Source organism: Papio anubis, chromosome 10, assembly GCF_008728515.1.
Source record: "Papio anubis isolate 15944 chromosome 10, Panubis1.0, whole genome shotgun sequence".
Classification (NCBI taxonomy): domain Eukaryota; kingdom Metazoa; phylum Chordata; class Mammalia; order Primates; family Cercopithecidae; genus Papio; species Papio anubis.
Genome location: NC_044985.1, coordinates 35,115,579 through 35,130,212, shown reverse-complemented (window position 1 = coordinate 35,130,212; position 14,634 = coordinate 35,115,579). Strand labels below are relative to the sequence as shown.

Sequence of the window (14,634 nt, the reverse complement as noted above, 5' to 3'; positions counted from 1 at the left end):
TACGAAAAGCGTAGCCCCCCAAGTATCAACACAGGAAGCGGCCACCACCTCCTATGTGTTTTCCCTTTTTGCGTTTTTTCTTTTTTAAAATCAACTCTGCTGTTGTTGCTGCTGCTTAGCAAAACGGGTAAAAACAAAATTGCAATCATTGATGCATCACCCACAGAATCCCCAAATTTCCTGTAGAGGAATCCTCTCGGCCTCTCTCCAGCGTGCTTCCAAAAGTTGCAAAAATACGGAGGGCGTCTGGGCAGGCGCTGGCAACAGCACTCCTGAGTCCGAGCTCCCACCCACAGGCCACGAGGTAGCAGACAGCCGGATCGGGTGGAAGGGCCGCCCTTTCCTTCGTAGCCTCCAAGGGAGCGGGAACAAAAAAACGAAACCAAAACCTGCCTGCTCGCTCCTCTCCCCATCCCCCGCGTTCCGCTGGTTGTGGGCTTCCTGCGGCCGCCGAGGGCGCGTCTCTCCTCCGCCATGGCAAGTTCCTTTTGCTTTGGATTTTGCGGAGCAGGTCCGTGCCTGCACCGTCGCCATGGTCCCCTAGAAGGGCGCGGAACCGGGCGCGACGGGCCAGGGTGCAGGGCTGCGCGGGAAGGGGCGGCGCGCGGAGGGGCCCTGGGGATCCCGGAGAGCCGTCCACCCCGGCGGGCAAACTCAGGTCAGCCTCGCTGCAACTTCCCGGGTGGCGGCACTGCGTGCTCCTGAAATTCACATACGGCGGTGCGGTGTAGGCCCGCTCCAGAAGCGCAGGACTAGGCTGCCACCTCCCGCACCCACTGCACAGGCGACGGGGACGCAGCCGTTTCCTCGAGGAGCTGCTTCGCAGGCTATTAGGGCTTAACTGTTGGCCTCCCACGCCTCGGGGGGAACAAAAGTGGACTGATTAGCCAGAAATGGAGGCCACAGTGCCTGTAGAAAAGGGCTAGTAAGAACGAGGACGCAAGTCAGGAAGACATCCTCATGTCTTATGTCTGCCTTGGTGCGAATTCTTGTCTTTTGTGGTCTTAGTTTTCCCTCTAGAGACACAAAGGACGTTTTTACTATTAGTGCTGGTGAGGAAGAAAAGTTAGCAAATTCAAAATGTAGCCTCTGTGTTTTGTTTTGTTTCCATCAATCGCTTAAAAGCCTTGGCAAGGCCTTTAATTCCTGCTCTGAAATGCTAGAGTCCCGGAAATGCAAAAGCAATTGTGAGAGGCAAGTACGTTTTTGTTGACCTTGGTGGCGGTAAAGGCGTCGTCATTCAAAATGAACAACTGATTTTGAGAAAATCAATATAAACAAATGCAGTGAATGAATCTTCTTTTTCTTCCCAATGCCTTACTTACAAAAGTAAAGTTTTTCTATATACTTTTTGCTTTCTGATAAGATGGCCAAGTCTGTTATAACACAATACTGATGCAAGGAAAAGCGCCATCACCTTAGTATCTCTTGGCTAAAAGCTGCTGGTTGCAAAGTCCTTGAAAGGACTGTCTTTCTCTAGGACAATTCTTTATCTTAATCGTGGGTAGAAGAGATTAATAACCCTCATTATTCATAACTGACCTCAGTAAAATTATCTGTATTAGCCATACTTTCTCCAACCTACGAAACGAAGGACAAATACTGGCAAGTCATTGAAGTACTAATTCATTAGATGATTCATAGAAACTAGTTCTTACCAAACAAAATTTACACCTTTATGTTTTTTTCTCCTAAAAATACTGGTTCAGGGAGAAGTTTCTTTGATTTTAAAGATAAATTACATGTAGACATTCAAATAAAGAAATACAGTATTAGTACTAATGAGGGCATGGAACTGAAGTAAGATTTCCTGAGTTTAAATTAATTGCATGTTTTTCTTTGATATTGTTGGAGTGCAGAAAAAGATCTCCCTGCCGGGCGCGGTGGCTCACTCCTGTAATCCCAGCGCTTTGCGAGGCCAAGGCGGGCGGATCACGTGAGGTCAGGAGTCTCTACTAAAAATACAAAAATTAGCCGGGCGTGATGGCACGCACCTGTAGTCTCAGCTACTCGGGAGGCTGAGGTAGGAGGATCACTTGAACCCGGGAGGCGGAGGTTGCAGTGAGCCAAGGTCGTGCCATTGTACTCCAGCCTGGACAACAGAGCGAGGCTCCGTCTTAAAAAAAAAAAGACTTTGAGAGGCCAAGGGGGTTGTGGAGCACGAGGTCAGGAGTTCGAGGCCAGCCTGGCCAAAATGGTGAAACCCCCGTCTCTACTAAAAATTCAAAAATTAGCCGGGCATGGTGGCTGGTGCCTGTAGTCCCAGCTACTCGGGAGGCTGAGGCAGGAGAATCACTTGAACCTGGGAGGTGGAGGTTGCAGTGAGCCAAGATCACACCACTGCACTCCAGGGTGGGTGACAGAGCGAGATTCCGTCTCAAAAAAAAAAGAAAAAAGAAAAAAAGAGAAAGATCTCCCAAAAGAAATAAACACAAATGAGTGAGTGAATCTTCACTGGAAAAATAAAGTTTTTCTTTATGCCTTTTTGCTTTCTGATATGACGTCCCTGCCTTTATTCTTACATTGACAGGGTTGAGCACTTCTATTTTTTTGTAGCCATATTTAAATCTTCAATATTTTTGTTTTTATTTTATTTTTTTTTGAGACAGTCTCACTCTGTCACCCAGGCTGGAGTGCAGTGGCACGATCTTGGCCCACTGCAACCCTCACCTCCCGTGTTCAAGCCATTCTGGTTCCTCAGCCTCTGGAGTAGCTGGGATTACAGGCGCCTGCCACCACTAATTTTTGTATTTTTAGTAGAGATGGGGTTTCACCATATTGGCCAGGCTGATCTCAAACTTCTGACCTCAAGTGATCTGCCCACCTCAGCTTCCCAAAGTGCTGGGGTTACAGTCGTGAGCTATTGCACCTGGCCTTTTTTAAGAGTTAGCAGGTTTGTCTAAAAGTAAAAACCAATAATAATATAAACAGTAAATATTGTTTATAGCAGGTCCCAATAGTGTGCTGTGATTACTTTTTCTCCTTTTGGTCCAATGTTATGTGTATTTTTCCTTTTCCACTTCTAGGAAAATGTTCCCAGCAAATGGGTCAAATGGATTCCCTCCCTCCCTCCCTCCCTTCCTTCCTTCCTCTCTTCCTTCCTCTTTCTCTTCTTTTGTCCTTTCTCTTTTCTTTTCTTTATTTCTCTTCTTTCTTTCTTTTCTTTTCTTTTTATTTCTTTCTTTCTTTTTCTTATTTTTCTTTCTTTCCCTTTTCTTTCTTTTCTTTTTGCATTCCATGATTTTTTTTTTTTTTTTTTTTTTTTGGGACAAAGTCTCCCTCTATGGCCTAGGCAGGCTGGAGTGCAGTGGTGCTCACTACAACCTTCACCTCCCAGATTCAAGCCATTCTCCTGTCTCAGCCTCCCAAGTAGTAGCTGGGACTATAGGCATGTGCCACCACGCCCAGATAATTTTTGTTATTTTTGGTAGAGATGGGACTTCACCAGGTTGGCAGGCTGTCCTCGAACTCCTGACCTCAGGTGATCCGCCTGCCTTGGCCTCCCAAAGTTCAGGGATTACAGGTGTGAGCCACCTTGCCCAGTCTGCATTCCATACTTTACTTAAAATCATGCAAGTACTTATGATTTTTAGGCTGGGGCCCCTTCAAATCCCATAAATGGGGGAGAACTTGCTCTGGGATATAAATGCTAGCAGATTCTCTCTGGAGTGTTCATTCAGGCCTTTTTTTTTTTTTTTTTTTTTTTTTTTTTTTTTTAGACAGAACCTTGTTCTGTCACCCAGGCTGGAGTGCCGTGGTGCCATCTTGGCTCACTGCAGCCTCGAGCTCCTGGGCTCAAGCGATCCTCCGATCCTCCTATCTCCACCTCTGGAGTAACTAGCTGGGACTACAGGTGTGCACCACCACACCTGGGTAATTTTTTGTGTTTTTGGTAGAGACCGGGTTTCATCTGGATTACAGGCGCCTGCCACCACACCCAGCTTATTTGTAGTAGAGGCGGCATTTCACCACGTTGACCAGGCTGGTCTAGAATTCCTGACCTCAGGTGATCCATCCGCCTCGGCCTCCCAAAGTGCTAGGATTACAGGTGTGAGCCACCGTGCCCGGGCTTCTTTTTAAAATTGTTTTACTTTCATTTTACGGGGCTCTTGGGATGGACAGGACATTGTGTGTGTGGTGTGTGTGTGTGTATGTGTGTGTATGTGTGTGTGCGGGTGCTTACACTGTCTTCCTGATCTGGTAGGTCAGAAATAGTTTCAGTGGAGTCCTATTGAATAGAGAGGCCTCTGGACTGAGGGCCCCAAATTCCTTTCTGGTCTGCTAACCATTACTGTAGCCCATGAGCTGTCCTGTCCAACCCCAGGTAACTTAGGACAGCTTATGTTTGAGCTCGGGTGGACTAACTGTATAAAAATTGGGAGAAGCTTATAAATCCATTTCCCTAAATGAGGCTGAGGTACAAATTAAAGCATTTAAATAGAAGCCTTAACTGGATAATAAAAGTTCAAAGAGAATGAGCCCAAGGAAGGATTTACTTGCAGTTGATACTCTGTGTCCAGCATGGTGGCAGGGTCTGCAATAGTGTGTATTTGCTATGGCTGACTTTCATGTCAGATATGTGCTGGAAGGCAGGATTTACTCCGTTGCAGTCCCTATGATATTGCCAGGGCTTTGTTTGTTTGTTTGTTTGTTTATTTATTTAGAAACGGAGTCTCTTGCTGCCCAGGCTGGAGTGCAGTGGTATGATCTGGGCTCACTGCAACCTCCGCCTCCTGGGTTCAGGTGATTCTCCTGTCTCACTTTACCGAGTGGCTGGGATTACAGGCGCCCGCCACCACGCCCAGCTACTTTTTGTATTTTTAGTAGAGACGGGGTTTCACCATGTTGGCCAGGCTGGTCTTGAACTCCTGACCTCAGGTGATCTGCCTGCTTCAGCCTCCCAAAGTGCTGGGATTACAGGCATGAACCACTATACATGGCCCAGGGTTTTTTTTTTTTTTTTTTTTATGATAACTTTCCTGATTCTGACAAAGTAGGGAATGTGTTTCTTAGTCTCTCACATACTTTAGACTCTACAATGTAAAGAAAACATATAGCCACCTCCAAATACCATATTTTGTGATTAGTTTGACTTATTTTTAATTAATAAATTTTTAAATTTATATTTTTGATCTTTTCCTTTGTAACTTCTTCTATTATTTTTAGACCTTCCTAAATCAGACAAATATTAACCAATATTTTCAACTTATTAAAAAAAGGATGGTAACTTCTTCCATTATTTTTAGGGCTTCCTAAATCAGACAAATATTAACCAGTATTTTCTTTTTTTTTTTTTTTTTTTTTTTAGACGGGGTGTTTTTCTTTTTCCCCCGGGGTGGGGGCCGGGGGCCGGGTCCCCCACCGCCAGCTCCGCCGCCCGGGTTTACGCCATTCTCCTGCCTCAGCCTCCCAAGTAGCTGGGAATTACAGGCGCCCGCCACGTCGCCCGGCTAGTTTTTTTTTTTGTATTTTTTAGTAGAGACGGGGTTTCACCATGTTAGCCAGGATGGTCTCGATCTCCCGACCTCGTGATCCGCCCGTCTCGGCCTCCCAAAGTGCTGGGATTACAGGCTTGAGCCACCGCGCCCGGCAACCAGTATTTTCAACTTATGAAAAAAAGGGTGGCTGGGTGTGGTGGCTCATGCCTGTAATCCCAGCACTTTGAGCAGCTGAGGCAGCAGATCACTTGAGGTCAGGAGTTTGAGACCAGCCTGGCCAACACGGTGAAACCTCGTGTCTACTAAAAATACAAAAATTAGCTGGGTGTGGTGGTGGACACCTGCAATCCCAGCTACTTGAGAGGCTGAGGCAGGAAAATTGCTTGAACCCAGGAGGCAGAGGTTGTAGTGAGCTGAGATCACGCCACTGCACTCCAGCCTGGGTAACAGGGACTCCATTTCAAAAAAAAAAAAAAAAAAAGAAAGGTTTAATTTTTACATTTAACTCTTAAATTCATACAGAGTTTATGTTGGTATATGGTGTGAAGCAAGGATTTACTCCCCTACACCCCTTTTAAAAAGTATCTAAACAGCTGCACCAGTACTTTTATAGAATCAGATATTCTCTCTACTGAAGTGTGATGTCACCTTTATTACGTAGAGTCTTGTATTTTTAAAGAATAACCTACTGTTTCTCTTACAGGCATCAGTTTTGAATGTCAAGGAATCCAAAGCTCCTGAAAGAACGGCTGTAGTTGCTGGTCTTCCAGTTGGCCTTTTTAGTGATCAATTATTGGCCCTATTAGTAAAGAGCCACTTCCAAGACATTAAGAATGAGGGTGGAGATGTTGAAGACGTGATATATCCGACAAGAACCAAGGGAGTTGCATATGTAATATTCAAAGAAAAAAAAGGTATTTCTAAATCAAATTTTTGTAATTTTAGAAATACTTCTTCAATGAAATTTAAAAATTACATTTTATTAAAATGATCCACAGAACTGGTAAATTTTAAAGTAGCTTTTTTTTTCTTTTTTTTTGTTTTGAGACAGTCTCACTCTGTTGCCCAGGTTAGAGTGCAGTGGTGTGATCTCAGCTCACTGCAACCTCCACCTCCCAGGTTCAAGTGATTCTCCTGCCTCAGCCTCCTGAATAGCTGGGATTACAGGAGGTGTCCACCATCACACCCAACTAATTTTTGTATTTTTAGTAGAGACGGAGTTTCACCATGTTGGCCAGGTTGGTCTCAAACTCCTGACCTCAAGTGAGCTGCCTGCCTTGGCCTCCCAAAGTACTGGCATTACAGGCGTGAGCCACCACGCCTGGCTGAAGTAACTTTTTTTAAAAAAAATATTTTATTGTGAATATACAAATGGCATGATACTGCTTTAGGAAGAAAAGATATGAAAATGGCTCATGATAAAGTTGCTAGTGACTGGCAAATTCTTGAAAACTTTTTTCTGAATTTTGAATCTGTCTATATCTTGGGGTGAAAGTGTTACATTTTATTGTAGAAAACCTGTAAAATACAGACAAAATGGAGAAAAACCCCATAAAGATGATATATAATCTCATAAACAAGATGACTACTTTGGGAATTTTCAGGTGGCCTCAACTATATCTTTTAGAATAAGTAGATATTCTAATATCATATCTGCCTCATTACTGGCAAAGTTGAATTGAGAAGTATGGCTTGACTCTGAGATCAGATTGAGTCATTCTGCTCCCTGCACCCAATTCCTGACTTCGATGGTGAGGAAACTGGGTTGGCAGAGCACACACACCCCTTCAGCCTCATGGAACGGGCAACCTTCTTTACAACTTAGTGGCTGGCAGAAAATACATTGCCAGAGAAAAACAAGTCTCCATGCCAGGCTCTTGGAGGTGAACATACCACATGGGGGTAGGAGCAGAGGAAGAGACCTTGCTTTGCTTGAGGGAAGACAGAGTCCAGAGAAAGATCCAAGGCACTATGGATTTTCAGTACCTTTAGCTGTCACCATTAATTAAGTCATTTCTTCTCAATGGGGATGTTCAGGTAAGGGATGGCAGGAGGGGGCTCGGGGGCTCAGTGGCTCAGTATTTCTCTAAGGAGATGGTAGTGTTTTTGAAAGTTAATATTTTATATGTTGAATTGGCAACTCAGAGAGAGATTGAGAGGGAGAGATTGGCCTTGGTCATTCATTCATAAATATTTTCTGAGTACCTATTATTTACCAGGCAACATGCTAGGTCTTGAGGATACAGCAATGAGTGAAATAGGCAGAGTCTTTTTCTTCTTGAAATGTACATCTGGACAGATTTTAAACAAATGAATCTATAATATGTTGGGTGCTTTATTTATATACAACTTAGATATTTGTTTATTTAAATATTTTTATTTATGATTATATATTCATAAATAATAAGTGCTACGACAAGATATAAAGAAGAATAAAGGGATAGAATATGATGGAAAGTGCTGTTTTAGATGAATAGGAAGGGAAATGCTCTGTTTAGGTGACATTTGAGCAGAAGCCAAGTAAGGGAATGATTCATGCAGATAAGCAGGGAGAACATTCTAGGCCAAGGGAAGGACTGGTAATTCTGTGAGTGGGGAGCATGCTGGGTGTGTGGAAGAACAGCAAAGAGGCCTGTGTGGCTGGAGTGGAATGAGCTGGGGGATAGTGATAGGAAATGTGGTTAGATGGGGAGCTGGGGCCAGTTGATGTTCAGTAATTGCTGGATCATGGCAAGGTGTCTGGGATTTTATTCTGGGTGACAGGGAAGGTTTCAAGCAGGGGATTGACAAGATTGGACTGCCTTTTCTTAAATGAGCAACCTAGTGGCTGTTTGAAGAAGAGGAATTACTATTCATCGTTGGTTTTGATAGGGCAGTAGCAGGGCAGGTGATAAGAACTGGTGGGTATTCGGGACATGTTAATGGATTAAATGTCATTTTCTGCGGTAGAGAACACTGGGGATAGAATACATTTGGAAGGGAGATAGTTATCAAGAGTTCAGTTTGGGTCAATGAGATGCCTATTAGGATAATGAGGTAGAGAGTTCTATAGGCAGAAGGGAGAAAGATGGAGGCTGAAGATAGAATTCTGAAAACGATTCATGTAGAGATGGTGTCTAAAGCCATGGAGATTGTTGAGATCACCCAGGGAATGGGTATAGGTTAGCAAAGAAGCATGAGGCCTGAGGTCCAGGTCTTGCCAACGTCTAGAGAATGGGAAGAGAGGAGGATTAGGAAGGAGACTCAGCAGGTCAGCCAGTGAATTGGGAGGAAAACCAGAATAGTATGATAACTTGAATCAATAATGTAAAGTCTTCTTGTGAGTTAACAGAGATGGGGATATACCTTTATTTTGTTTTATTCATGCATATAATGCCTTGTGTGTTTTATAACATGTGATTTGGATCATACTTACACATAAAATGAACTTTAATGAGTTAAAGTGCAACAAAAAAGTGATCTGAATGTTGAATTTAGAGGAAAAATGTAGAAAAAAGCTTAGACATTCTTGTATAATTGAATATGCCTATTTTATTAAAAAATTATTAGTGTATCGTGCCATAAACACTTTTGATGCCAGTGTTTCCACTTAGTTGCAGAGAATGTCATCAGACAAAAGAAACACCGGCTAGCAAGGAAGGCTAGACATGCTGAACTCACAGTCTCTCATTTTAGTGACAAGGTAAGGTGTGATGCTGAAGGTGTACTGATAGTCCTGTATCCCATTTCTTCTTTGAAGTTTTTCTTACGGCAGGAGACACAAAGTGCTCTCACTCCATGACTTCTAGGAAAGAAAATGCAAACTCCCTGAGTCAGTGTTAAAGGCCAACCCTGGCCCTTGAAATTTTGGTTATCACCTTATCTGTTTTTATCTTTCTATGTGTGTCACTTAATGTTTTATTTTACAAAATGTGTATTTTTTGAGACAAGGTCTTGCTCTGTCACCTAGGCAGTGGCATACTCTTGGCTCACTCTAACCTCTGCCTCTTGGGCTCAGGTGATTCTCCTGCCTCAACCTCCCGAGTAGCTGGGACTATAGGTGTGCACCACCAGGCCTGGCTAATTTTTGCAGTTTTTGTAGAGACAGGGTGTCCCTATGTTGCCCAGGCTGGTCTTAAACTCCTGGACTCAAGCAATCCTCCCACCTCAGCCCCACAAAGTGCTGGGATTACGGGGGTGAGCCACCACGCCGAGCCTCACTTAATGCTTTTAAAGTGATGGTAAGCTCTTATACTGTCATGGATGATGGCAGGTACCAACCTAAAGGCTTGTTTTGGGAAAACACAATTAGAATGAACATTAAAAAGAAGCTTTGAAGAGACAGGAAATAAGAAAAAGAGGAAAAAGTTAAAATACAAAGCAATGGTTTACTAACTTGATTCTGTAAGACACTCAGAGTTGTATGCAGCCATCTGATGAACTTTAGACTGGGGGTGGGAATGACTCTTGGGGGACCCCTATCCAAGCAGAACCAGAGCAATTTATATGTATGGTTCTGCATAAAACTGTTTCAAAAAAAATTCTGCCTCTCAAAATTATTTGAGCACCTCTGTTTTGGGGTATGTGGTGAGGGAGTGTGAATCCCAAATTGAACAAAATGGGATCACTTTGATGGGCTGCCCTGGTACAAGAAGTCAGGAAGTCTGGGGCAGGCACCTGGGGCCTGGTTTAGTGCAATTTCTGCAGAGACAAGAAAATGGCAGAAAAGAACATGTTTATGTAGTCTCTCCCACTAAGCAGTACTGTTTTCTTTTCTCTCTTTTTAATTTTAGATCTTCAGCTCTGTAAATGCCATCCTTGATCTTTCTGTTTTTGGGAAAGAAGTTACTCTAGAAACTCTGGTAAAGGACCTGAAAAAAAAAATCCCGAGTTTAAACTTCAGTCCTTTGAAACCCAATGGAAGAATCTCCGTGGAAGGATCATTTCTGGCTGTCAAGAGGCTCAAAGAATCTTTGCTAGTAAGAGCATGTTCTCTCTTAGAAAAAGACAGAAATTTTACCAGTGAGGGAAGAAAGTGGAATAGACAAAATCCCCAAAGGAGTCTACAGAGAAGTAATAACCCTTTGGCATCAGTCAGGACTTTAGTACCTGAGACTGCTAGAAGTGGAGAAATGCTTGTGCTTGACACAGATGTTTTTCTTTACCTGCACCACAAGTGTAGATCTTACGAAAGCACACTGAAAAAATTCTGCATTCTGAGTCAGGAGAAAGTGGATGGTGAAATCACCACAATTTGTCTAAAAAACATTCAAGTTGGTTCTCAGCCAAACAATGCAAAACATGTAAAAGAGCTCATTGAGGAATGGTCACATGCTCTTTACTTAAAGCTTAGAAAAGAGACATTTATTTTGGAAGGAAAGGAAAAGAAAGAGAAAAGAATGATCAAATGGGCATGTGAACAATTAAGTTCGAGATACCCTGAAGTCCTGATTAACTTTTATAGGACACACGTTGACATTATAGGATCTTCTTCTGACACTTACCTGTTTAAAAAAGGGGTCATGAAATTAATAGGGCAAAAGGTTAGTTAATGAAATCTCAGCAATATAGTCATAAGGGCTGCTTTCCCTTGCTGAGCAGTGACCATTGCCATGAATGAGGCTAGCTTTACACACCCTATCTCATTAATCCTTATGCTCATCCTTCATTGTCAGTGTTGACTATTCTCATGTTATAGTGGAAGAAACTAGGATTTGGAGAAGTTAAAACACTTTTCTGAAGTTATCCAGTTGACAAGGAATGAGGCTGTGGCTTAGCCCAGTCTATCTGATTATACAGGTAATATCTAAGGAATAAAACTTTGAAAAAAAACTCACCAAACTTTTTTTTTGTTTGTTGTTTGTTTTTGAGACAGAGTCTTGCTCTGTCACCCAGGCTGGAGTGCAGTGGCGTTATCTCGGCTCACTGCAACCTCCGCCTCCTGGGTTCACACCATTCTCCTGCCTCAGCCTCCGGAGTAGCTGGGACTACAGGCACCCGCCACCACGCCCGGCTCATCTTTTTGTATTTTTTTAGTAGAAACGGGGTTTCACCATGTTAGTCAGGATGGTCTCGATCTCCTGACCTCATGATCTGCTCTCCTTGGCCTCCCAAAGTGCTGGGATTACAGGCGTGAGCCACCGTGACCGGCAAACTCACCAAACTTTGAAGGAATCTTACTTTCTCTGTAACTCCAAATTATTAGAAAATAATATTTATTAAAAAGTAACTTTAACATATGAGAGGTTTGAAAGGTGATTATTATGCTATGGGCAATTTCTTAACGTTTACAGTTTGTGTTTACTCCATGTAGAATTAGAATACTGGCAAAAATCACTGGGGAAACTACTTAGGTGGAAAGCATATCTGATGCAGGTAATCATTATTTGACTAAATTCTATTGTTTCAAGGCTGCTGGCCACATAGGATGTTTTTACTACTACTTTTTTAGCCTAAGTGATTACATAAATTTGTGATTCTCTTATAATTGTTCTCTTATAATTGTGATTCTCATATGAATTGAGTCATTCTTGTCACACCCAACTAAAACAGAGTCAAGAAGCTAGGGGGAAAAAGTACTTGACACACATAATATTTCTCAAAGAATATAATTCTCTGTGAGCCTGGCTACTGAAACTACTTGCTGTAACCTGAGACCAGTTTTGTCTATAGCTGTTGAGATAACTTGCTGTAACTCTAGGACTAATTTTGCCTATGGCCATTGCTCACCAGTTGGAACTTGCCAGCTCCCTAGAGCTTTACTAATACCAATGAGCTTTCTCTTAAGACCACAAGTAACATTCTTCGTTTAAAATAAAACCCTCAACCTTCTCTTTGTTGAACACACTAAAGATCACCTAGAATTGAAATTCTTCCTTCTCAAATAAAACACTAAATTTAGAGTTTTGTGTCTATATTTTCATTTTGACTTTGACATACATGGTGTCAGAAGTGAGATACAAAGCTGACTCACCTCAGGGAGAATCACTGGCCTTTGGGGCTATGGCATGAGGTACCTGTGTTGGGGCCCTTTGAACCCCCCACACCCCCACGACTTTCACAGGTCATCCTTTCTCCTCCCAGTGAGTATCTCTAGGACAGAACTCTCAAATATGGTTTGAGTTCTGTTTTATTTAGGATATGATTAGGGAGAGGTCATTCCCCCTCTTGTTTGGTAGATCTGTTGGGTAGAATTATTTTCCCCCAGTTGACCTCAGCTGCAAGGTTTGGACCTTGAGGCTTGGATGAGGGAATTTTTCCCTTTCTTTGGAGAAGGCTTATCATTCTTACTGGTAAGCATGTAGTTTATTTTCTGCCTGGGCTTTTATTTAATTGGCGTTTTTGTATTCAGTGCTTGCATTTACTTGGGTTTTGCATAGTTGGCATTAAATCAGAGCACCCACGAAATGAGCTCTCAAAGTTCAAAGTCATGCCAGAATATTTTCTAGAACTCCAGCTAGAAACATATTCAAACATTACAGGGATCATTTAGTCTGTTGTTCTTAAAACTGAACTAAAAGATGGAGGCTATAAAATCATATACTCCAAATAAGATATGCATATTTCATTGATATCTTGAGGCTAAAAAAAATTAAAACAAAATACATTCAGGATGCAAATAATTGCCTTGTTAAAAAATACTGTCTCAAAGGTGGCTGGAACTTTTTCTTTTCCTGACCTTTCACCTCCCCTTCTTACAATATCCCCACTTTATCCTTCTCTAAACAGCTATTCTAACATACTACATAAAAAACAAAAACACTTGAAAACCAGCAGATATAAAAGAAAGTCATTTTGACCTTCCTACTGTTTTTTTTTTTTTTAAAGCAAAGATGAAATTCCCATGTAAAACCTTCCTTCCTATACAAAAAAGAATGGCAACATTCTTATCTTCAACAACAAAGAATTGAGTCCAAGAAAATACTGTATAAACCTTGTTAAAAATCACTCTTGTCTTTTGGTCCTACTCACATAATTCAGCACACTTTCACAGTTAACTATTCTTTGTTCAATTCAGTGCATTGGTGAGTGACTCAAACTGCTTTATCCCAAATTTGATTCACAGCCTTTATAAGATTGCCTATTAAAAAAGCTTAAAGCTTATCCTTAGCCCATTTTGTCAGAAAAATAATTTGCGTCTAATCATTTTTATAAACTGGTGAATTTTTTTGTGTTTTACTATATCACGACTAAAATTCTAAAATAAAAGTTCTGATATCTTTATATGTATGTATATGTGTTTATGTTTATGTGTATGTACATATTTTATGTTATATGTTGTATCTACATAAAACCTGGTGTAGTCAGCCAGAAATCCCTTAAGAAATTTTATTCTGATTTGTTTAAATAAATTAGCACTCATATAAAATGTATAGTAATTAACTCCCAGTTTTTTTTAGTTGATGTGGCTTAAGTAAATCTTTGATAAATTAATTGGTTTTAAAATTGTGGATAAAATAAAATTAGAAATGTCTTCAAAATTGTCAGCATACATTTTTATCTGGGTTTACTGGTCAGATAGTTTTATATTTGCCTCTGCTAGATGTTTTAAAGTCATAAAGCCTAAAACAAAATTATCTTTGTTTATATAGTTTTAAAATAAATATGATTAATATTGTTGATTTAATAAAAATAGCTATAACTTTTCTGAGTTATCAACAGGGTGGCTGTTTTTAACTTTAAGGTTCTTACTTAAACCTTAATATCAAGATAAACCCTTGATGGTAACAGTCTATAAAACTGATTAATAAAAAAAATGACTAGTTCTATCTCAATTTTCATAAATTTAGGAATAATAATTGAGAAATAAATAAATATTATAAATGAAATAAACATTTATAAATGAGCTTTTCATGTAATTTCAAAATGTTAAAATTATGTTAAATGATACTTATTAAATGTCTGGATCATATCCCAATTTAAAAATAAAAAACAAATTGCTAAATACATAGACGTTTGTTCTTGGCTTCTTAGGTTTTATAAAAGGACTAAAAGTATTTAGGTCTATTAATCAAAATATAAATTTAGGAAAATACAATTGATATAGTAAAAAAACTTATATGGTAAATTTTTATCCTAAGATAAAATAATTGGTTGTTAAAATTTTAATTTTTTATTTTTATTTTTTGAGAGAGTTTTGCTCTTATTGCCCAGGCTAGAGTGCAATGGTGTGGTCCCAGCTCACTGCAACTTCACCTCCTGGGTTCAAGCAGTTCTC

General features: G+C 40.9%; 1 protein-coding gene across 1 annotated transcript; it reads left to right on the top strand.

Moving 5' to 3' along the window:
* The first annotated feature begins 322 nt into the window (after positions 1-322).
* Positions 323-14,365, top strand: RBM43 (RNA binding motif protein 43). Its single transcript, XM_003907468.3, has 4 exons — positions 323-477; positions 6,142-6,352; positions 9,032-9,120; positions 10,211-14,365. The coding sequence occupies exons 1-4, from the start codon at positions 475-477 to the stop codon at positions 10,967-10,969; spliced, it is 1,062 nt and encodes a 353-aa protein (XP_003907517.1). The 5' UTR covers positions 323-474; the 3' UTR covers positions 10,970-14,365.
* Positions 14,366-14,634: the final 269 nt, after the last annotated feature.